The 25,554-nt window shown below is 37.7% G+C and overlaps 1 protein-coding gene across 1 annotated transcript in view; it reads right to left on the bottom strand.

Annotated features, from left to right (window-relative positions):
- mthfd1l (methylenetetrahydrofolate dehydrogenase (NADP+ dependent) 1 like) overlaps nt 1-17,272 on the bottom strand; it is a 28,317-nt gene extending 11,045 nt beyond the window's left edge. Inside the window, exons 1-20 of the mRNA XM_032584858.1 lie at nt 16,903-17,272; nt 15,909-15,993; nt 15,635-15,685; nt 15,488-15,541; nt 14,986-15,110; nt 14,244-14,344; nt 13,207-13,343; nt 12,884-12,995; nt 12,250-12,317; nt 12,048-12,145; nt 11,702-11,875; nt 11,421-11,557; nt 11,048-11,094; nt 10,499-10,606; nt 10,281-10,355; nt 9,682-9,784; nt 8,193-8,269; nt 6,221-6,361; nt 5,211-5,279; nt 2,374-2,485 (exon numbers count right to left, since the gene is read on the bottom strand). Of these exons, the coding sequence (XP_032440749.1) occupies nt 2,374-2,485; nt 5,211-5,279; nt 6,221-6,361; nt 8,193-8,269; nt 9,682-9,784; nt 10,281-10,355; nt 10,499-10,606; nt 11,048-11,094; nt 11,421-11,557; nt 11,702-11,875; nt 12,048-12,145; nt 12,250-12,317; nt 12,884-12,995; nt 13,207-13,343; nt 14,244-14,344; nt 14,986-15,110; nt 15,488-15,541; nt 15,635-15,685; nt 15,909-15,993; nt 16,903-17,138 (2,110 nt within the window). The 5' untranslated portion in view covers nt 17,139-17,272. The remainder of the gene's footprint in view (nt 1-2,373; nt 2,486-5,210; nt 5,280-6,220; nt 6,362-8,192; nt 8,270-9,681; nt 9,785-10,280; nt 10,356-10,498; nt 10,607-11,047; nt 11,095-11,420; nt 11,558-11,701; nt 11,876-12,047; nt 12,146-12,249; nt 12,318-12,883; nt 12,996-13,206; nt 13,344-14,243; nt 14,345-14,985; nt 15,111-15,487; nt 15,542-15,634; nt 15,686-15,908; nt 15,994-16,902) is intronic.
- Between the last annotated feature and the right edge of the window lie 8,282 nt (nt 17,273-25,554).

Raw genomic sequence — 25,554 nt, 5'->3', positions numbered from 1 at the left:
ATGTGCAGACAGCTTTGAGTTGCCTGTTAAGCTTTAATGGAAAGCTGTCAATTTATCCCTACAAGGAAAAAAAACTACCCAATAAATTTCTGGAAACAAGCTCCAAAATATGTAGCTCTTTAAAAGAGTCCTGCTCCCAGACAGAAAATATTTGTAAACATATCAGATACACGTGAGCAGATTTTTATCCTTTACAGCAAATTTACAGCTTTACTAGCTGTAAAGTTAGGCTGTCACTTGATGTCATAAAAAGCATGAGAATGAAAGCAAAGTTTTAGGTTTGACCATAGAGTTGGAATTAAAACAAAGGCTTGTTACTAGCAGCACTGCTGCAGATTAAGCAACATTGATACCACCATTAACTGTCTATACATATTTTCCAAAGTAAAACATTAAAGTTGTTTGAAATGAACAAGAAAATCTGATCCAGTCTTTCTTGCAATAGCACCTTAAATAAATATTTTCCCAGTCACCATCTAATTAAAACCTTCATATTTAAAGATAAATCAATCTGTCTAAACATGTAAAAACAGACTAGACATTTTTTTTAATACAGTCCTTTAGGCAGATTTTTTAACGTGGGAAATTGTCCTGAAAGTAGGAGCCAGGGCTTTTTTGTAGTTTGTAATCCAAACAGCTAATGATATAGGAATCACACACATCTGGTGTGTGGGATTCCCAGATTTCCACCCTCCTCCCCACAGAGAGCAGCAGTTCTTCACGTTAATCCAAGATTCCAAAGCGCACCACAATAACAAGAAGCATGATATAGCATGACCATAAGTAATATCACTATGATCCCCTCAAACATCTGAGGTCAGAAAAGGTTCAAGTACTTCCTTCAGGGGGAATTAAAGTGGACGGAAAGTCCACCACCCACAAAACAAAAACAATAAAAAAAAATATAAAATAAAAAGAAGAGTGGAAGACTCAAACTAATGAAAATACCTACCATTTATTAGTTAATCATAAAAAAAAGTAAAACAAAAAAAAAAAAAAAAACTGAAGTCATTTTCTGAAAAAAAGCTCAGGACTACACAGATTTGACTCTGGGATCTTGGCAGATTTCCCAACCTCAGTTCTTAAAATTACGTTATGGCAACATCAGAAGTTAAGACAACTTGCATACAATTAAAAAAAAAAAACATGTCTTCTTTTAGTTTTGACATCTCCTACATAACATGCTTGATGCTTTGTATGCAGCAGTGCTTTCAATTTTGAGTCACAAAGCAACTGGCTGCCATCCTCATCAAAACAAGCCATTCCTCAAATAAAAAAAGCAAGACTCAGATTCCCGTTGTTACGGCTGCCATCTTTGCTTAGTATCAAATCATTAAGGTCTTACTTGTTTCATAATCCATACTATAACTTGGAGAGGAGAACAAAAGGCTTGAATTTTCTTTACATACTTGAGAAAAGCCCAAACTCTTTAGCATTATTAAGAACATTTTATACAAATGAATGTCAAAACAGTCCTCTAAAAAAAAATGTGAGAAATCTTAGGTTGTATATCTTCAATGGCCATGCAAAAGAAAACAAAAAAATATACTTGTGCTTCATTAGCTGAAATAGGTGGAGTTTTAAAAAAAAAGAGCTGCCTGGGGAGGAAAAACAAGGGAGGTCGAGTTCTTGGCATATCTGAGAGTCAGGTAACAAACACAAGGACAGAGGAGGGGGATTAAGACAGACAGATGGAAAACAATTGGGGTGGAAAGAAGCTGAGGCCTAAAGCACACGAGAATCCTCAGCCACATGTTGGAAATTCAATTCTCTGCTTACACAAGTGACAGTTTGAATAAATGCAGCATATATCCTTTTATACAGAAAACAATGGTCAAACTCTTAGAAATCAACCCTTGAGTAATAACTGCACATATACTGAATACACCTGGAAAACTCAGTCATTCCAAACGTAGTATGTGTCACAGGAAATCAAGACAAAACGAGCAGCAGGCTAGATATGAACAGATAAAATGTTAAATACTCAAGTGTGCTTTGACATTGAAGGGATTAGTGTGGTTTACTCTAAAGCATTCCTGGGCCTCTTAAGATTATCAACTTGCTTCCTTTCTCTCTGCTGTTTTTTGCACAATCTCTTGGTCAGTTTCTTAGAAAGGAGTAGAAGACCAGAGGAGGATACTACAGCGGTCCATCAGAGCCAGGTGGAACAGAGCCACAACCAAAAATGAAGATGGATAAAAGCCAAATGTTGCAACAGCTGAAGTTCATCACTGTGGTCAATCTAAATCCTAAGTCATTATTTCATCCCACCAGCTGTGGTTTTAAAAGCAAAGCTCATCTAGTACTGTTTTCCTTCCTGAGGGCTTGTGGCTGTGCGTTTGCGTGTGTGTGATCTTTCTGTAAGGAACTTACCTACATAGCCATCCCGTCCAACCAACTTCAAAGCCAGCTTGTCTGCCAGCACTGAGGAGCTGCCATGGGCGATGTTGGCAAAGGGCCCAGCATGGACAAACACTGGTGTACCCTGCGACAATTAGAGGGGCACACAAACATACAACCGTTTAGAAAACAGTGTAACCCTAGCAACTTCCCAAGCCTGGCCGAAATACCAACAGCTTCTTTCTTTACTAAAAAGAACAACTTTCAGTTACACTTCAGGGTAAATAGTGGGGTTTGAATGCACGTTGGCTGGCTAAGTGTTTGTCTGACCAGCAGAGACAAGTTAAGAGGTGCTTGACTGGCATGTCAACCCAAGTCTGGGTCCTTACTTCCAAGTGTTGATGTAGATTACTCTCTAAAGATTGAAAACAAACACAAGCTGAAGGAGTGCCGGTTTCTCCTGCTGCTACTTAAATTGATATAACTTTCTTTACAGCAACAAACAAAATCCTGAAACAGAACTAAAACATGACTACTGCTCAGTTGGCCTACAAGCATGCTACCAACAAAGAACAAGGCTTTAAAAAGTTATTAAACAGAAAACATTTTTAAAATCACACTAACTCTATGGTCTAACGTACATATTTTTGTCTAGACTCTTTGGAAATAAAATGCTGCAAATGAACATTTTTATCTGCTCAGTGCTTTTTATTCTTGACAGAGAGTTAATATAGTCTGAAAATTATATTGATCTTATGCTAAAAAACAGATTGTTTTGTTAACATTTTTATGATCTGATCACTTCCGTTACAAAATATGATAACATATAACTGAAATAAAATAAATTTGTCATATAATATGGGTCTGCAAAATACAACAAAAAAAAAGCAATAAAAAACCCCCCAAAGACAAAACAAACTCTTTAGCCACAAGGATGTTATAAGTAGAAAGCTCTGAATAACTCACAGATCCTCGAGTTTATAGCTGGCTTTCACAAATGCATGCATGACTGAAGACAATTGCTATTCTTCAAGAGCAAAATACCAACACAATCATGTTGGACTCTAAAAAGGCGACAACTTTGTGACTAAAAAAAACCATGAAAGCCATCTGACCTATTGTTACATGAATGTAGATTCCTTAAGAGAGGAAAAAGGAAGGATGGGACAGCCTAATATGATTTTCTAAGGCTTTGTTTGCATACCTCTATGCTGCCTGCATAAACAGTCTTCCCTCAGAGGAGCAAATCTGGGTGAAACTAGGTTCTGGGAAAAGCTGCCAATTGTTTTTTTTTTTATTGAGCGGTTGAGAAAGTTGCATGAATCAGATCCGCATTTACTGTAGGAGGAAACTAAGTGCACAGTTGGAAAATGATTTTATTCCATGCTTGTCATTCATGTTTTCAACATAAATGTAAACGTCAAACAACCGGAATAATGCTCGTTTGCAACCCCTGAACTTTCACCCTTTCCACCTCTTTCAGGAGATGCATCAGCGACGGCAGAGTGATGAAAGCCCAGAGTGTCAAATCCCCAAGTGTTGAATGGGATAATGAAGGCAGGAAAGGAAGATCCACATAACAGGAACATCGAGATCATGTCAATATTTCCTCATTTTGAGCAACTTGTGCATCATACCAGCTGCAAAATCATGCATAACTTCTGTAACCTTTGACATGAGGCAGCATCAGGACTCGAGAGGCTCAGTTTATGCTGCGCTCTCCAGTCTCCCCCTCAGGAAAGATGCCTGGAGTTGTTTTCTGAAACCCCGTGGAGAGAGGATGTTTGGAAAACCTCAAAGAATGGCTGAGGTTTGCTAAACAGACACGTACACAGGGAGAGGTAAAAAAAAAAAAAAAAGCTCTTCTCATTATGCTCAGTCTCTTTTAGACTCCATCCCATCTGATATAAAGACAAGTCCATTACAACAAAACACACGTTTTCATATGCGAGCTCTAGTTTCATGAGTGAATCTCTGTTCACCACCAGGACAAGTCAAGAGGGCAAAAAGGGAAATAATTGGTCAAGTTCGGTGGAAAGTTCTCATGCAGCTCTGAGGTCCGGTTGGTCCCGATACCAGCTCCCTGACCAGAATCACAGGAAGCCCACACAGGAAATGGTTTCACACAGCAGGGCCGTAGAGCTTCCTCCAAAAACAAAAACCCAAAGAGTAACAAAATCTTTGCTCCATACAAAACTGCCCCCTTCCCCTCCTCATGCTCAGAATACACAGTACGTGTCACAAGCTGTGTTTATTTTTCCCCACTTGGAAGATGTGATCAAACTTCTTGTTCAACAAGGAACAAATAAACAAAAAATGTCAGTTTAAGTATAAAAAAAAAAAAGTAAAAAAGAAACAAAAAGCGAGATGATGCATGACTGTTATTAAACTGACATTTTCAATATTATCAATCCAAGAAAAAGAAAAAAAACAATGTGCAGCATTTTTCAGCCTAAAACAAAGTTTACATCCAAGTGTGTTATCTGTTCATCTAGTTATCACAACAGATATCACAGCTTAAGTGAAAAATAGTCTTCACTCCTGTAGGGTTAGAAACTTTCATTGTATAATATGCCTACAGATACATGCAGCCATGAATAAACAGTTGGGATACCCACTACATTTATTCCACCTTAAAAGTCTTTCAAGTTGGAAGGTCTCTTTGCCATCACCCTCATCTTTAGCTCTATTTCTGTGTTCTAAGTCAGGACTCTGCCTGGGCCATGCAAAAACTTGAATATTTCTTCAGTTTTGAAGAAACAAGTTTGTCACATTAAAAGAGTAGGAGTACAAATAGTTAACATTTTGTGCTGAACTGCACATGCACATGAAGAAATTCAATTGATAAATGAGATTATGTGTTTTCTCACCTCAAGGGTCTGCATCAGTGTGGGCTTGATAGCATCTTTCATTAGCACTGCAAGGGCACCACTTACACCCTGTCAGACAAGAAAGAAAGAAAAATGAGGATAGCTTTTGGAAACAAAGACTTTATGAACAACAGGCCAAAAATTTAAAAGCATCCAAAATAAACCAAGGAGTTGCAATTGTTGATTACTAAGTAATTTTCATACTTCCATTTCCACACTATAATTTACAGTTATATGCTAAATCTTCAAATATGAGCAAAAATATAAAATAAAAACTGTACCCCTGTGAACTATGGTCAATTTGTTTGTCTATTGCTCTCAAACATTGCAGTCATGTGTGAGAAAGTGAAGGCCGACAATGCAAGAAGCAGGAAGACTCTGCTTAACATCCTATTCATGAGATACAAGCAAACTGCACATGTTGCTTTGAACTAACATGGGTGGAGGGAGTTGAGCATTAGTGCATCTGACCCAGAAAGCATACTTTTTTTTTTAACTGACTGGTGGAAATTTGCAGGGAGGAAGAATTATGGTACACAATCAAATTACAGACATTTTATAAAACGTTAAAAATGATACACTCAAATGAACAGTTATCAGTTTTGAAACAGAAAACAGGCCGATAGAAAAAGATAAAAGGTACAATCAACAAAAAGTCTTATTACAAGCAGTAAGGAGGACAGCAAGATCCAACACGATGTTAAACAACAACATCATTTTTTATCTCAGTCCATCTTTTAATTCACTGACTGTTTCCATTGACCATAAAATCATGCAAATTGGAATTAAGAATCCATATTTATGGAAAGACTCTTTATCTGGTTTTGCCAGACACTTTCATTTTTATATTTTTGTTCAAACAAGAGCCAAATACTGTATAAATTTTCCATTAAGTCCCAACATTTTTTTTAAGCAATCTTTCAATCAAAGTGCTTACAGATATGAAGCAAACACTGGGAAGTTGAGTTAGAACATTCTTTGGGATGAAATAATTTCTTCCTAAAACCCACCAAGTCCTCCGCTGTGACAGGTTCTCCAGAGCGACTGGATCCCACCACCATGCGGGCCAATCTGTTCTTCATGTCCTTTAGGCTATCCGCGAGGGCCAGAATAGCCATGATCTCACTGGCAACTGCAATGTCAAAACCAGTCTAAAAGTCGAGAGAAAATACAAGTTACATTTTTGCAAGGATGGCACATTCAAAACAACCATGAACAATAATTTCCACCCTTACCTTTTTAAAACTGTGCTGTAAAAAGCATCCTGTTACATAAAGACAGATTTGAGAGTCTAAACACTAATGACTTTATATTAATCGAGTATTTCTCAAGACAACAGAAATAACACTGTGGCGCCAAGGTAAAAAAAATAAAAATTCCTTTAGTCACCTGGGTTTTTTTTTGGCCTGGGTACCAAAATATGGCTTATGAATGCAGCCCAGTTTGGAGAGATGATTTGATGGAGAAAATGTAACCAGAAACACGTTTAACTCATTTCAGTGCAAGATTCTTCTGTAATTTATGTGAAACTTAAAAGACTTTAACATGAGTGAATAAGTGGTCATTTAAAAAGGGAAACAGATAACAGTGGACGTCTTCATTCCATGACACTCTCTCTCACACACACACACACACACACACATTAACAGAGAGAGAAACATGTCTTGAACCATATTAATCCAACAAGGACCTCAGGATCTCCCCTCCCGCTCCCAGTCATGATACCCTGAGGGGCTATAGGGTATCCACTACTGGAGGAAGGTGGAGGCCAAAGGAATGAAACAGAATGGATGGCAGTAAATATAAGCATATGCTGAGACAGCTTAGGGGGTTATTTCAGGTGGTTGTGGAAGAGTGTAGCTGTGTGTATATGGGTGGGTCATTTTCCTTCTTGTGTAAACATTTGCTTTCACTTAAGGCTGCTTGCTTCCCATGGACCTGCACTGTTTATTCGCTGAATTTCATTTAGCTGTCATTACGATGATATGTGGCTAAAGTACAGCTGGGCAACATCACAGAAAGTGCGGTGGAGCGTAGGTGTGGGCCTGTTAACATCATCGAGGTACAAGGAGGATTTAAAATGTTAGCTTAGAAAAAATAATAATAATTCATTAAACTGTAAATATGCTTTAATGCCATTTCAATGAGATGCCAGAGAAAATCATTGCATAACCAAAGTTTTCTACAGATAAATGCAGCCTTGCTCTTCCTCCACCTGTTGCTGTGCACATCCAGTGAGCTGGCTGAAAGAAGACTCCCAAGCATTTCTTTAATTTACATTTGAGAATTTAGAATTATGTCAAACAGTTATTGGATAGACACTAAAGAAACACCACCATTTACTCATACTAGTCTTATTTATGCGGTTTTAAAATGCAGGTGAGAGCTAATGCTAACAAAATAAATCACCTGACTAATAAGCCAGCAAAAGTCAGTCTGTTACACTTGTGTTACTCTACAAAGAAGAGAACAGCAAAAAGGTAAACGACTACAAGCACTTGAAAATCATTACTAAATTTAATGGGGGTTAGCTAGATCTTGGTTCCAGCTTCAAAATCAATGACAATTAAAATAAAAATGTTACATTAACAAGTAGTTTCATAACCAACAATTTATGTGATATTAATTTAGCACTAGCACAAATAAAGAAGTTTCTCTTGTAAATAAAAGCAAATAAATCAAACATTTTTAAAATGCTTTAATACCACAATAACATGAAAATGTTACTATGCATTTTATTTCTTCACACATTGTTTTGGAGCGTTAAATGGTAGGCAAGTAAGTAAAAGACATTTTAAAATCAACAAGGAGTTTGCATATTATGATTAAACATTAGAAGACCATGAGGTCAGATTAATGCATTAAGCTAAAAACTATTAGTTTTTCACTTTTAAACAAATTCTCATGTTTAAAATTTTCATTGGATTTCAAACAATTAGGAAATAACAGTGTCAGACGATTCATGACATTAAACCACCATACCTCTCTGATCTGTCCTTTTTCAGTGCTTGCCTGTCCCACTGTGATTTTCCTCAACAAACGGTCATTTGTATCAACAACTGAAAAAGCAAAATTACATATTATCTCACAATAATGAAAGTGACAAGTAAGATACATTATAAATGCACATTTGGATTAGAAATGAACCCACTGATTGCCCAGAGATCGTACTTGGCCATTTAATCTTTTGGTGATCAAGATCATAAAGACAAAAAGATGGTAAATATTTTTGACTTATTCAATAAATGCATCAAACCAACAGCATTTCTTTTTAAGTACTTTGGGATTTTCCAGACATGTCAAATGCAAAAATTTGCATAATCTTTTAATTCCTCCATCTATTTAAAACTGATACCTCTATCACTGAATCTGCCGCAAATTTATTCTCTATTTTAACTGTTAAAGTCCTTCATAAGATAAGCAGTGTAATCAGTCAAAGTTTCCTACTTCAGCACATAAAACAAGTCTTCAAATCTGTGGGTAAGAAAGTTTTCTTTGTGGCTTTTTTGTGGTTCCCGCAGCTGGGATCCCTGTGAGCTAAGCAGTATTCACTGGGTCATTTAGTGCAATAGAAAATAGAGGGGGAAAAAAGACACATTTCTCTCTCACCCTTAAACTTAACTGTTTTTTTAATCTCAAGGACTTTTTCTTAAAAATGGCCTCTGCAGCCACTGGGATAAATACTACATCAGTCATAGCAGTGCCCAGCTGCTTTGTGTCATTGACAAATTTAAACCAACATTGCTGTAGGTAACGTAGCGCCCCAACAGCAATCCTCACCTCACTCTGGTATAGAAATATGATTGATTACACGTGTAGCATTAATTTAACACGAAATAACTTCAGGATGCAACACAATGAGGACCATTTAGGATTTTAAGGTGCGTTAACCAGGGACTGATCAATGCTCGGATGTTTCTCCCTAATGGTAGCGTATTTGTACGGACTTTATAATGCTTCAGAATAAGTCCCAGTCCAAGTCATGCTGTTTTAACTCTGCTGTTTGTCCCTTTGAAGCAATGCCAAGCAATCCCCACCTGTGGCCTGAGACCAGCCAGTACCATTTTGAGTTTAGTCTGGCAAGGTTTCTTTTTTTAATGCAGCCCATGTCTCTTTATCCAAATAAATGCATTACTGGAGAACATTTACAAATCATTTAGATTTGCCCATGTATGTTTGTTTTTTTTTAGTTACAAATGAGTGAGCAGAGTTTTCTGCAGCTAGTATGAACAGAGTAAACAATAATAAATGTTGGCTTATAAATGATCAAATCTGATGAATGAATGCATAATTTGAACATTTTGCTGCAGAATGTTGTACATAAAATTTCAAATGTTTGAAATAATAGCTAGAAGCAAGTAAAAGGTTAAGCTCAAGTATTTTTCAGATTTAAGAAACAACTCTACAGTATGTCTTAGAGTTTGCTGCAACCAACTACGGTGAGCAAGGGAACTTGTAGTTGTAGAAATACCTCTTTGCCAGGTAATTTGTGAAGGGTCAAGATCAAGGCGCACAAAGCTACTGATTTCTTCTGGTGTAAGAGAGGCAGGATCAGTTTTATTGATATCAAGACGCTGAAATGGAGAGGAGAACAAAAAATAAATAAATACAGATTTTGGATTCCTCTCTATGTATTTTGAAAGAAAAAAGTATTGGGTAAATGCAACATTTAGGTTTGTCACTGGACTCAAGAAAATACAGCCGTCCGATTATCTCTGATGTTTTGGAAATATAAAAAATGCAAACAGGATTATAAAAATCTGAGGATTTTACTGCCAGATTACAAAATGTGCAGTAAGAATGATTATTCTAGTATATATATATATATATATATACACACACACACAGTACAGACCAAAAGTTTGGACACACCTTCTCATTGAATTCAATGAGAAAATGTGTCCAAACCTTTGGTCTGTACTGTATATATATAACTTAACAGAAATAACTTAAATATATGAATAGAATGTATTTTAAAAGGTAAACTGAGCACCCATAGTGGAGAAAGCAATCACCCATCAATTATATTATGCTCTCAAGAACTTTGCATATTGCAGTATTTAGACTTACCCGAAGCCTGGAGATCTGGATGGGAGAGAATTTTCTAACTCCATATACAGAAGGAACCAATCTATTGAACAGGGACTACATGAGAAAAAAAATGGTTTGTTTTTTTTAAATACAAATACATTTTGAACAAATTTTAAGCTGAAAATGTTAGATTTACTTATTTTCTTAATAAACCAAATACTAAGAAAATTACGCATTTGTCCTTAATTTACAGTCACCTTGTTAGACTGCGTTGCCTCATGGAGCATCCTGGCATCAATGGCTGCCGCCAGCAGGTTGTTAGCTGCTGTGATGGCATGGATGTCACCAGTCAAATGGAGGTTGAACTGATGGAGGAGTTCAAGGTGTTTTATGGGTGGAAAAAAAAGACATTTTGTGAAGGACTGGATTGCAAAGCTTGTTAGTAATAACAAAAATGGTAATGTTAGAAAAACAGAATTTTAAGTTTCTGATAAGCTGATCTCCAGTCATTCAAAGTCAACATGAAAACTGATTCTTCAGGTCTAATAATAAGTTATTTCTTATGGAAGTGAAATTAGAGACTGAAAAAAGAAAGCTGGCTTGTTGTAGAAAGAAAAGTCTGGAGCTTTTCAACTCTACTCCTCATCAACCCTTATACCCCCCTCTACTACTCTTCTCCCTCTTTGTGTAAAGCATATAGTCACAGCTTTACAGAAATGTGTGGATAACTATTTTTTTAATGCCTTGTCTCTGCATATCTCAGATCTTTAAAGCCTTCTCTAGTTCTGCCCGTCAATACGTCTTACCTCCTCCATAGGGATGACCTGGGCATAACCTCCTCCTGCAGCTCCCCCTATGCATAAAGCAGAGGTAGAACAGTTAAAGAAAGACAACGGGACAACTGGTGAGTGTTGAACTATAAATGAACTACTCCACCCAAAAATGCATAAACCGAAGTTTCATTAATCCCGATGTTTAAGATCATCTCCAGATCTCTGGCTTTCCATGCTTTAATGCATTTAGTAAAAACAACCGCAACCCTTATCACAAGCATTATCATTTCAAATACAAAATTTGTTTTTGGAATGGCTATTTCTATAAACAACCAATGTTTACCTTCTTAATTTAGTAAAAAAAAAAAATCCAGAGAGGATGCATCCAACACCTATTAATCCTAACCTTTAATTCCAAAGGTTGGTCCTTGAGAAGGCTGTCGAAGGCAGGCAAAGGAGTTGAGCTTGAGGTGGGCAAACAAAGCCTGAACCAGACCTACAGTCACTGTGGTTTTACCTTCACCAAATGGAGTTGGTGTTATACTAAATAGACAAACAAAAGGAGATTTTATAATGGGTTTTTTTTATCTTTGTCTTCAGATTGTGGTTTATGCTTCTCAAGTTGTGTCTGAACTCCAAAATACTCTTTATAGGAAATTCAATATTCATTTATGCGATGACACTCACCCAGCAACCAGAACATATTTGCCATCAGGCTGTGAGTGGAGGCGGTCCAAGAGGGAGAGTTGGACCTTAGCTTTGTTCCTCCCATAAGCTTCTAGCTCCTCTGGCATCAAACCAATTTCCTCAGCCAGCTGAGCAACAGGTTTTGGTGTCTGAGCCCTGGAGATCTCAATGTCACTAAAACAGAAGATGAGGAATTTTTTGTTTGAATACCATGACAATATGACAGATTCATTTTAAAAGCACAGTCTAAGAATGTCTGTTGTGCACATGTACGATAAAAAAGTCACAGAAAACAGTTATGTATGGCAAGTCCTAATTTCATGTGTTAATATTTGGAAGTCCATACGTTGGAACAGGGTTTAATGGATGAAGTTTATGGCTGTACAGATCCCAGGGTCTGTACTGCTGCTCCTGGAGCCACCGACAGCAGCCATGTGTCACGTTCTAATAGGGAAAAATAAATACATGGAAATTCATGTTTTTAAAAGTATTAGATCGTTGTCTGAGGCACATAATAGTAAAAGAGAGGTAAAAAGAACAGAACAGACCTGTGCTCTGTAGGCAGCTGTGAGATATGCTAATCCAGATGTTGAGGGCAAGTCAATGAGGTTGTCATCTGGATTTCATATTATGCAAAACAAGCAGAAATGTACTTGTACTAATATACATACAAAAAGGAAAAAAAGTATTGAAATGATTAAATCTATGGACGTCTATGTGCCCCAGAAAGATCTGACGCATCTACGATGAAACTTCATTATGGACACAGTTTCCACAAAAAATAAAAATATATTCAGCAAAAAGGTTTTCCCAGTTAAAGTAGATTGCTCAGTTAACACAAGCGTTGTCAGAGTGAGTATTTAAGTAAATTATTCATGCATTTATTTCTATTCACTTTATTACTGCGATGCACTTACTATCATACCTAACAAGCAGCCATTTGTCGCACATGCAAATTAGAGCAAATAACAGAATTTGTTTTTCTTTGCTGGCTCCCAATTTGCCAGAGAATAGATTAGGTCTTTCTGATTTGTTTCCATCCTGTATTTCAAATATTATTTTGTACATCATATATCTTGATTGTGCTTTGTAAATAAACTAATCTTTTAAAAGAGGAAAGAAATGCTTTGTCTAGTTAACTTGCTGCTCAGATGGAAGCATGTAGAATGTAATCAGTCATACCTGGCTCCGAGGCTGACTCGCAGTGAATGATGACCGTCTCTGGTCGAGCCCAGGATGGCGGGATGTCCATGTTTCCCACATTTAAAAGAAACACAGCATCAGCCTGAATTACCTGATGAAGAAAGAAGGGAAAACACATAACTAAGAACTTTGTTTTGCAACTCAGACATAAATTACAGGTGAACAAAAACACACATCAATATAAGCTGGAAAAAATCAGTTTAGTTAGGATCACACTTTATGAAGCCAATAGTGCCTCCTTGTGGTCACTTACTAGAATAGCAGAATGGTATCAAAAAAAGGTAAAATGCGACTCAACAAACCTGTGTCTTCAAGCTCTTTGAGTTCCAATGATTTGTTTGAACTGTCATCCCACTTCTTTCAATCAGGCACTGTAGGGCCAACCTGAGTGGTCCTTGTTCTCCTACCAGCAACACTGATTTTCCTTTCAAAGAAGCATCTGCAAAAACATTTACAACATGTTGGAATGTGAATCCCCTGTTCAATAAACTAACCAGCCTTCTTTACAATTCTCCTAATATTTCAGAAAAAATTATAAATCCATTCATTATAAAAAATAGAAGACTGAAAAGCATTCAATTAAATGAAAATATTGTGTAAAACAATAATAATACACATTTTCTAATGCTTCTGCTTCTACACAACTCTAAATTAGTCAAAATGAGTAACAAAGTGTTTACTCAGACATCATGTTTAAATAAGCAAAATGTTTGTTCTGGAATATTTTATTTCAAATACAGCAAAAAGCATAAACACACATGCAGGCAATAACATCATGAACAAGCAAATTATTAACATGCAACACTGATGATCAGTCCATGTCAAACACAGAGGACTACATCCTGTTTCATCAGCAACAACTGTGTTGGTGCATGGGGACACCTCTGGTGAGAAACATATTTCAATAAAAAATATACATGTATATCTTAAACAACAACAATGTTCTCTCTTTTTTTGTTGTATTCAAAAATTACTAACCAAGACACAGTGTATAAGACATCATCCTCCATTACTAATTGATCTGATGGTACAACTACTGTATTTGTGTATTTACTAAACTAATGGACAGAAGATGAAGCAACAGAACTTTGGTTAAAATTTCACTTGACATTTTTTGCCATAGAAACTATAAACATGCCAAGTCCTGTTTGGATGGAAATACAAAAGGTTATTTTTATGTCACAGTGAGGTAACTTTTATCTGCCAAACAAAGAAAAGGTATATTAAGACAAACATTGAGAGAAAAAATATATACATCATCACAGCCCTTTTGCGTTTACAGGGATGCTCTAGTGTTCTTGCAATAAACGACACAGAGCTCGTCTTGGCAGAAACTCACCATGTTTTCCCAACAGATCCAAAACAGCACTTGCTATCGGTGGTACAAAACCTTTGCTCATGTCTCCTCTCACCAGGCGGCCTATATTCAAATTGGAAATGCTATGTTGCAAGAAGAAAAAAAGAACAAAACAAAAAAAGTTTAGAAAAATTTATTGTTGTTTTTTATGCAACTACTTTGAAGTTCATCATATTTCACTAAATAAAACTATGACAACACTTTCTATGGTTGGACAGCATTTGATAGACAAAAAAGGAATTTCCATATTTCTGAAGCTTTGGTAAAATATCAAATACAGTCTACTAAAAGTTCAAATGCTCTGCTTTCAAAGAAAAGAAGTTAACTTTGCTCATTATACCGATAGAATAAAAGCAATGAGCATAACTTTTAAGGCCTTTTAAGTAAAAGGATCTAAACTTTCATGATTTTAAACCAGTCCCGTTCAATTTGTGGTTATTATATAGCGTACCTTGCTAATGTTCCCATTCCCTTATTTTAGGAAGACACGTGCTGTATGTACAATTTGTCTTAATATTTTGCAGGCCTTCTTGATTTGGATCAAATGTGACACGCACAATATTTTAGACAGAACAAGACATGACCAGTGGCTTACTTTTGACTTGTGGGTACACATCACAGGCCCTTTTATGGCAACTTATTACATGTTGCTACAGCTCAACACCATTTACCACTTATGAAATAATATTCGTCTGTCAGACAAAATACTCTCACAAGATCTTACCAATCAACATCTTTCTCTGGTTTAAGTGCGTTGAGCACTCGACTAGTGAGGGAAGATGTGGGGAGGTGGAGAAAGACTCCATGCACCTTGGGGTCATCGTTAAGCTTCAGCAACTCTTCTATTATCTACATGCAAACAAAGAGAGACAAAAATGGCAAAGATGTGTGAAAGTAGTGAAACGGAGCACCAGGACCTATAAATCACCTACTATTAAATAAACAACTGAGCAATTCCCAGAAATATCCATTGCTTCTGAATGAATAAGGAGGAAAGACCCAGCTGAGCCAAAGTAGCTTTTGAGCAGGTTCACCAACAATATATCAAGCAGTTAGGCTAACAATTACATCATGAATGAATAAATAATTACATTAAAAGCATAAAATTTAAAGTATTGACTAAATCACTGAAATGTAAGTAACCATGATCACACCCAACAGAAGACTGCCAAATCATGTACAAACTTGCTTACAAAGAATCCAACCCCTGAGTCAGTTTTACTTACTTCATCTTCACTGCACTTCTTTGCCAAACAAATCTGAGTGACATTCAAGCCAATCTGTGAAGAGACAGACACAGATATTTCAGCCACTGAGTAAATAAATATTCACACAATAGAGTAAAAAAAAAAAAAGAAAAAAGGGAAGACCACCTTGCCAGCTATTTTCTTATTGATTTCCAACATGTTGCCATTTTCACCAGCCTTCAAGATGAAAATAAAATCATGATTAAAACACAGAGATCAATCAGATTGTACAGCAATCCAACAGTGTCAATAAAAAGATACTGAGGTCAAAGGCACATTAAGAAAAATCAAGTCATGTCGAAAAGGTTTGGTCAATTAAAGTTAGAAGGCTATTGCTGGAGTTTATATTTTGTCTATATGATCATCGGAACGGCGAGACATACATCCTGCCATACATTACCTGTAAAATGACTAACAGGGGCTGGATGTCAGGATTTCTTCTTTGCAGTGTTGCAATTGCCTCCTTGGTATTCTGAACTACTTCCCTGTAAATAAGCATTAAGGCACACAGCTTTACCATAGTGAAAACCAAGCAGATTTTAAAAGCCCCAAGCAGACACCCGTAGAACTGAAATATACTGTGAACTGGGTAATGAAGTACTGTCCAAGAATTGTGATGAAGATTACGATTCAATTTATTGTACTGTTCCACCAGAAATATTTTATCAGTTTGTTTTGTTACTGAGCAAACTTTTGCTCGAATTGTTTCAGTGTCTTCTTTTTTCCTCCTTTACATTTTCTAAATGCATATAGATCAATCAATCAATCAATATATATATATACACACCAACTGGATTACCACGATCAATTTGAAATTGAACAGATTTTGTTAGTTTGTGTGCCAAATTAAATGTCTGTATTGGGACTAAAGAATCGATTATCTCTGGTAACTGAGTGGGAGGGGTCTCTACAGTAACACTGACCTACATTTTGCTCAGAAATGTAAACATAAACTTTATCAACTCTATCTCAAACTGTTGGTGCAATATTCTCTCTTTTAAAAAAGTCACAAAAAGTAAAAGTAGAAAACCAACATTACGTCAGTTGAAATCCCATATTTAAAACAGAACTTTGTAAACAAACTACCCTGAGTTTACAGCATATCATCTTAACTGGTAATAAATTATCTTCCCTCAATCATCCATCTATTCATTAATTTCTTCCAATAATTTTGACCGTGTTTGCTGTATAAATTGCATGTTTAGCAACAACAGAGTTTGATTGCATCATCTGGCCACAGCCTCTCTAATCATCTGGGTGCACGTGGGAAACTGGCAGTTAGCCAAACCAGAGCCGTTTTTCGAACTACAGCATAAAAGTTACACTTTCTAAAATAAATCAAGTCAAAATATACTGAATTGAAATATAAACGTTTAATACACAAAGTTTCTTACCCCACTAATATGCTGCATTCAGACCAGTCATCCTGTTTGAGCCGTTTCCCGAAGTTTGCCGTTAAAGTGGGGCTCGTCCCGCTGCTAGTAACGGTGCTAGCAGTCCGAAGGGTTAACCGGCTGTTTGTCGTCCCAACCGGGAGACATCCACGCGACATGCCGCTGAATCTGCTTCCTGAACGGGAAGCACGCACTCGGACGCTACAGCAGACACTGCGAATTGTAGCCAGCTTCATGGTGACTTCTTACTTTGTTTCTGGGTCTCAAGAAGGTCCTTCACTCTCCGTTAGAGTGGCACACGAAGGAGTCTTTCCTACAGGAAGAAAAGAAGTTGAGGTAGTCTCCGGGTGCTGATGGAGGTGTGGTAACTTCAGGGGCACTCGGAAATATAAATGTCCACAGCCCTGTGCGAGTTTAAACCTTAAGGTTTAAACTTTAAACCTTAAGGCTAGGTTTTGCACAGCAGTACTATTCCTTAAAAAATAGTAAAATACATTTATTTGTTCTGCATTGAAGGGTTTAAATGTGCACACATGTTAAAACTACAAGATATTAACTTTAAGAAAAGTTGTATGAACCTATACTCCAATTGTCTTACAACCATGAGCTCACATTTTAGAACTGTAATTTAAGGGGCCATGTGGAACATAACCACCTATCACCTGGCATCCACATGAGGTCATTTAACTGCCACATGTTAGTTGTAGACTAGAAAACATTACAGGGGACAGCCAAAATGGATGATTGCAGAACCCAAAGTTCCCATGGAAGCATCTGATCCAAACAGTATTCTGGTAAAAAAAAAAAAAAAAAAAAAAAGTAGTGGCACAGGGTTAGCGTGCCACTACTTGCATAATTACCTAACCCTGCAAGAAGACACCTCACAAAGACGTCAAACTGAAATAAGTGACCATCTCACAACCCAGTATTGTCCATATATACAACTCCAAGATGGGTGTAATTGACTTTATGAGTTGCTACCACACAAGTGGCAAAAAATGGAAATTGAGGGTACTAATTAAGGATCTTGCTATAGCCAATAGCTGGCTGTTGTACTGCAAAGACCAATGTGTGACACACAAAGAAGAGCATCATGCTTTTCTGCATGGAAGCTGCCAAAATGGTCTTGGTTTAGCTTGCTAACTGACTTTTCAGAGTGGGATTTGACCCAGACATTTTACTGCAATGGAAAAATCACCCAGTCAAGGATTGCGCCATGTCTCAGTCCATGAAAGGGCTAATACCCATATGCCAAAGGCAGCAAACTTGAAGAATGCAATGTGGTGCTGAGTAAAAGCACGTCAGAAAAAATGTGAGTGCTGTTTTATTTGCAAGGTGCTCTGCTTACAGGCAGATTGCAATTGTTACAAAGCTGTTTACACATAAGTGTAAGCATGATCCCATAAGGGGAAAATAGTTTGAAGTAGATTAAACTAAACTAAATGTTTGAAATTAACTGTTTAGAACAGCAACAATGCAATTTACTTTGATGCCCAGGAAGCAGAAGAGTTCTCTGTTGATTCTCTGCTGGTCTGGTCTGTGTTGAGTACTGGGAGTCTGCTTGGTGGGGCGCTGACTCACCTTTGTCAAGCTAGCCAAAGTGAACTGCGCACCAGCAGTTCTGCACCAGATTGGTATGGTGCCATAACGCCAACCAGGAGGATGAGCATTAGCAGTAGTGATGTGCCGAGGCTTCGAGGCGTGTGTCGAGTAATGGAGGGGGCGTTTCCGTAAAGCGCGTATCGAAGCTTGCTTCATTTAGGGGAGGAGCCGAAAACGATGACGTCCGAAGCCTCGCTGCCTGGCTGTACCACGTGACTGCTTCGGGAAGTGGCTCAGATGTTGGCGCGGGGTTTGACAGCTTTAGAAACCCCACAGGCTGCATTCAAAATGTGGGTTGTTGTAGGCGAGTTGCAGTCAGTTGAGAGAGTGGATAGAGTTTTGATAGTGGTTATTTAGTTTGAGACAGTTAGTTCGGTGTTTGGAGAGTTTAGGAGAAAGATAGATAGATAGATAGATAGATAGATAGATAGATAGATAGATAGATAGATAGATAGATAGATAGATAGATAGATAGATAGATAGATAGATAGATAGATAGATAGATAGATAGATAGATAGATAGATAGGAGATTTAGGAGCGCGAGGACAGGATAGGAGTAGGATGGAGCCGGCGAGAAAGAGGAGGATTTCCCCTATGTGGGAACATTTTGATTTGATAAGCCCTAACAAGGTAAGGTGAGCTGAACATTTGCAGATGCATTAGGTTTGCTTATGAGGAACTGTATTTTTCACCGTTTCTTATTTTCTGTAAAGGTGAGGTGTTTATTGTGCTCCAAGGAGTTGGGGTACAATAATAACACCTCATCCATGTAGTGTCAAAAAAGAGAAATCGTTTGAAACCAAAAACTGTGGAGAAATTGTTGTTTCTTAATAAAAATGCATGAAATCATCCAAGTTACACAAGCATTAGCCTATTCACTACCTCCTCCCTAGTTCCACAAGCACTTTCACTGTCCTCTGCCTGATTAAGCCCATGCCATTTTTCTAGAGTCACAGAAAAACTTTATTACACAACATGCCATATCACATGACACTACTATTTTGGGAATAATTACACACAGAGGATACATTCAAACAATATTTTATTATACACATATGTGTATACATAATTTATGTAGACAAATGATTTCGTCCTACACCTTTTGTGAAGTCATTCCCAAGAGCCATAATAGACAAAAATTCAATGCATCACACGTGTTAAGATACAGCTGGCTGTGATTATACACCTGGCCAGTAGGTGGTTTCGTGTGCACATGAAGCTTCAAGAAATGAACCCTTTCTCGAACCAGTTGGCTCAAGTGGTTCAATGCCTCATGAGGCTTCATCTCACCATCACTATTGCTGGGGTTCAAACCATCATCCCTGAAATGAGACCAAAGAGCCATTCTAGTGCCATCATACACCGCAAGACCTCTAGAATGCTCAGTTTTAAGTTCATGACCACATTAACAAGTAAGGATCCTTACCCAAAGCAGCCAGCAGGAGTTTGTTGGGTTTTTTTTTTTTTGTTTGTTTTTTTTTGTGTTGAAGCTTGCAGCAGGCAGCAGTTCAACAATAAACACCCCATTCTGACTCATGGTGCTGATTTTCTACAAATTTCCAAATTCATTCTAAGCCATCTACAGTAGTTTGATAGAGGAGTTAATTTGGATGAAAACAGTATATGGTTTGTTAGGGGTTGCAGCAAAAACAGCTGAACTAGAAGCTAAAATATGAAGCCCCACCATGCAATGCATTCTGGGTTCTTTTAAGGTCCATTTCTGATGTTCAGAACCGTGATAATACACATTTCTGGCACCTAGCAGGAGCTCAACAATGAAATCAGAAGCAGAGCTGTGATTTCTGTCTTCAAAACAGAGTTTGAAGACAAATGAAACAAAATAAAACTAGGTTAAAATATCAGACTTTTAAAACCAAATTCAAGCCCCTTCAGAGAAGCATTAAGATAAAACTCCATCATCCAACAGTTATCACTGAGATGACTTTTTAAAGCTGAGCCGAGTTCATTCCAATAACATGAGTTTATTGGAATGAACTCATGTTTATTCCAATAAACATGAATGAACATGAGTTCATCTGTTCCTTTTTACTCCTTAAAAAGTAAAAGGAGAGAAAATCTGTTTAAACATATTTACTTTTAAGGCCAATTCCTGGTGAGCCGAGCAGCATTGAGGCAAAACTCCTTCATTCAACAGAAACTCAGACGAGGTTTTAAAGCTCAGCTGATTTATTTTAAAAATTGAGCTAAAAAACAAATCAAAATGTATTGAAACCTGGTTGAGGTAAGAGGCCACTGAAGTTAGGGTTAAGTCCCAGCTCGATAAGACGTTCCTAGCCAGACTTTGACTAGGTCGAAAAATGAACGGGAGTCTATGGCAGCTACATGAAAGGAATGGGCTAGGACCACCAAACATGGCGGGGACCTGCAGAGGGTTGGAGGGAGAATACGAATCAAGTTTGGTCAAATGAGCACTTCTTTTTGTACATCACCAATTTTCCCTTCTGTGCACCACCCAGGTCCGTTTAACAGTTTCAGGACCTGACCAGCACCCCTCAGCATAATTTGCTTGAGAAATAATGAGATTTGGTTACGTATAAAATGGGCTTTAATGCCAAAAATGATCAAATGTTACAAACCATGCAAGTCATAGAAACGGAACAGAAACAGAGAGACGTTCACCGTCCAGCACTGAGTGTCACATAGCTCACCTTATGGGTGACAGTAAGTGAAGCAGATTGTAGAGCAAGTTCTGTTTTTATTCTCATTCTGTTCCATCTCTAATTATTCAGTTTCAGTTTATGTGTGATTGTCAGTCTTATGTGATATGGTTATGTAAGCAGCAGTGTGTGTGTAAGCAGATAAAAGACAGAATCCATAAAATAATTTTTGAGATATTTTGAGTGAGAAATTGTTCAAATGAATGGGAATCAATGGTAGCTACATCAAGGGAACAAGCTACGCCCACCAAACTCGGTGGGCATGTGGGGCCCCTCCCACAGATCACTTCCACTTATACTGTTTGAGTTACTTTAAGTGAGAAAACTCATTTTCTGGTTTTCTTCCTATATGCTTGACCCTAACTGGACAAATTTCTTCTGTTCACCAGAAGATTCTATCAATACTAATATTGATATATCTGAGGGCATTAAGTCCATTGAAAATATTTTCTATAGATATTTCCTCCTTATCTGTAGAAGAACAGATAAGGAGCTACTCCAACTTTTACAAATCAATTAGGGGAATCATTTTTTCCTCCAGATCAAGGGCACTAACATGGGGAAGAAGTTTGAACCCACATATGCAAACATCTTCATGGAACAATGGGAAACAGAGGATTCAGGAAATGCATTAAAAAACCATGTTCTACTTCAGATACCTGGATGACATCTGGAGGTCTGGACTCACTCAGAGAAAGATTTTAAACATTTCACTCACTGCACACACTGAACACACAACCCATCCATCACATTCAAGTCTAGCTTTAAAGCTGTAGACCTTTTAGACACCACCACATACGAAGACTCACAATTCAACACCACACATAAATTAGACATCAGTCCATTTTGAGCCCACTGACCTCACATGCTCTCCTCTATAAAACCAGTTATCACCCAAACACACCTAGGCAGGCCTAATTAAATCACAATTACTCAGATTCCACTGCATTTACTCAGCAGATTTCATGGAGTCCTCTTCAAGGCCGTTCTTCTGAGGAGAAACTCCAGGACTTTCCTGAGGAGATGCAGAGCTTCTTTCCTTGAGTCCAGATAACCGGAGATCTCTCCTGTTCTCCCTCTTCTTACCACATTTTCATCGTCTGTCTGCCAGCTTAGGAATAAAAACAAGAAAGTTTTGTAACATTTTGTTCCATTCTGTTAATCCCATGTTTCAGCAATTATTAATTTAACAATAACCGTTTTCCACTAGGGGGCAGCAGAATGCAGGAAACCGCTGAGCTATGAAAACATGATCAGCATCTTAAACAGCGTTCCACCGTTTTCCAGCTAAATTACAGCTGCTGGTGTCTCTATATGTATTGAAACGTCTGGTGTGAAAGCGAAGGGTGGGCCATCATCATGACGGCTGTTTGGTCATTCTGACAGGCTCTGTGGGGGAACAAAAGATGTGGGAGAGAAACAGCATGTTGTCCCTGCTGAATAAAAATAATCCTCCACAAAGCAGCCGAGTGGATCTAGTAAATACAGAAATTAAACTGATCCTGTCACATCTCCCCTTCTGGTCTGCATCAAAATCTAAAAGTACAAATCATCTGGTGACTTTTACCCAGAATTAATTTTATTCAAATCTGATCAAGTGAAGATAACAACCCTCTAACCCCCATCATTACAAAAACACTTTAATTTCCTCGTCTCCAAACACCTAAAGCATCATCTTCTGATTAACTAAGGGAACAGATCTCTTCACTGATTATAAAAAGCCAGAAGCAGTCCTGTTTCCACAGGTGATGCAAGAGAAATGGCAAATGTGAAGGAAAGTTCTGTGCTCAGATGAGACCCAAACGGACCTTTTTCCTCCATGCAGAGGAGCCAGCGTGGAACAAAACTAATGTTGTGCATGAAACATGACAGGAGCTTCGTGGTGATAAATTCAGGACAACGCCTGTTAGAGGCTGCAGAATCTGGATTTTTACACTTTAAGAAAATATAAAGGTGCACCTGTTTGCAGCATGAGCATCCGGGCCGGAGGGCTCAGGACCGGTCTGGGTCTCCTTCCACTGATTGGGTCAAGACCAGGTTGAGATTTAATAGTTTGGTCAAAATTACAAAAACATAACTCCTTTTTATTGTATAAAATGCTACTATTGCTAAGTAGAGCAAAATCTCGTTGCATGTGACTGTTTACAACACCTGATGGAAAACAGGTGTGGGTTAGGGTTAGCTGTATAGGGGTAGCGTTAGCTGTATAGGGGTAGCGTTAGCTGTATAGGGGTAGGGTTAGCTGTATGGGGTAGCATTAGCTGTATAGGGTTAGCTGTATATGGGTAGGGTTAGCTGTATAGGAGTAGGGTTAGCTGTATAGGGTTAGCTGTATAGGGTTAGCTGTATAGGGTTAGCTGTATAGGGGTAGCGTTAGTTTTATAGGGTTAGCTGTGTTGGTCTAACTTAGGCTGAGCAAACAGCTTGAATCTGACCACAGAAATGACATCTGCTTTTTAAACACATTAAACATTCTAAGAAAGGGGAAAGAAAAACACTGAGTCACTTCTAAATTTGGTCCATCACCAGTTTTAACGATAAGAAATACTTGGACTCTAATATTTGATCCTAAGGTCAGTTTGCTTACAGGAAATATCACAGATGTTTTAACTAAATGTTTCCATGACTCCAAGCTTTCACAGCCAAAGATCACTTTATATAGGTTAGCCAGAACCATTTCTTAAACTGGATCCCAACCTGTAATGACTTTTGATACTGACTATTGTCCTTACTGTCACCAAAGGCGTTCCTCACGGCTTGGTATTAGGACTCTCTTTTTGAAGTTTTCCTAAATAATTTGGACCAGAATTAATCTCTATGTCTCTACAGTGATGACTTGGTTAGTCATATTAAACTCTGTTCTCCTGGTTTTTATACATTCAGTCACGTTGTTCTGCATCTGCTGATAAAACTCAAGGTTTGTTGTGAAACAGAAAAAGCATCCTTGATTTTATGTCTAATGAAGGTATCCTTGTTGAATATGCATCTTGTTAGAAATATCCTGGCATTTCAATTGATTAAATATTTTATTCAAATATAGAACATAATCTCAATAAGATCAGATTGAAACTCAGGTTCTCCTATTGAAATAGATTATGCTTTTAATTTGTGGGGAGAAACCTGACACAATGAGCTCACATTGATTATGCTAACATTATTTACATGAACGCTCCTGCTAGATCTGTGCAGATGTTGGTTGCTCTGAGGTTCTTCACAAACTGGCGAAGGGACCTTCCTGGTTTCATTTGGAAACTAGTCATAAGTTCACTTCCTAAATGTCACCTAAACAGGCTGTTAATAGAATCCACATTCCGGGGCGTGCCGTGGTGGCGTAGCGGTTAGCGCGACCCGTATTTGGAGGCCTTGAGTCCTCGACGCGGCCGTCGTGGGTTCGACTCCCGGACCCGACGACATTTGCCGCATGTCTTCCTCCTTCTCCTTCCCCGTTTACTGTCAGCCTACTATCATATAAGGGACACTAGAGCCCACAAAAAGACCCCCTGGAGGGGTAAAAAAAAAAGAATCCGCATTCCTCCTGTTTGGACAAAACATTTTCCTTCTACTTAGAACCAAGTGCAACTAGACTTGCAGCTCTGCAGCTGAACTAGAGGATTTTAACAGATTTTAAGGATAAAAAGGAAAGTTTAGTTGGATGATTGTTCCGTTAACGTTATATAAGGACTTTCTAAACGTTTGTAACATTTATTTGAAGGGGTGTGCATAAGACTGTCATGACACTGTCATAAACATGACATAACTTTGCATTATTTGGTAAATAATGACACTTTCAAATCAAAGTTGAATTAAAAATGTCAACTTTGATTTGAAAGTGTCACTTCATGTAAACAGTCAAACATTCATGGAGATGCCATGTTCATGACAATGTCATGTCAGTCTTATAAATGTTACCAAAAGTTATTCATGAAACACTAGAGAGAAATCTGAAAAGAAGCAACTCAAGAGCAAATAAAACAGATTGTACAAATGTATGAAAGCTAGAACTAAGCTAGCAGAGAATATCCAGATTATAAAAATAAATCAATAGATTATACACATATGATCATGTCTTTAAATAATATAACATAACATAACTAACATTCTAAATAAGAGTTGTTCTTAATGTTTTGCCTGGTTCAACTCATTTCTATTGAAACTATTGTGACTGGTTTCATGAATAACTGATGGAAACCAAACATTACTTGAAGGTCACTACAAACAAAGTCCTTTAGGTTGCATTTCAGCTTAGTATAAAATTAGTGTTGGAATAAATATAAATGTCAACACAGATGTATAATAAGTGGCCAGGGTTCACCGTCAGATAAGGAGGATGAGGAGATGAAGAAGATGCCACTGATTCATTTCTCCTGCCCA

Source organism: Xiphophorus hellerii, chromosome 15, assembly GCF_003331165.1.
Source record: "Xiphophorus hellerii strain 12219 chromosome 15, Xiphophorus_hellerii-4.1, whole genome shotgun sequence".
Lineage (NCBI taxonomy): Eukaryota > Metazoa > Chordata > Actinopteri > Cyprinodontiformes > Poeciliidae > Xiphophorus > Xiphophorus hellerii.
The sequence above is the reverse complement of the archived record's forward strand: the minus strand, read 5'-3'. Positions and strand labels throughout refer to the sequence as shown.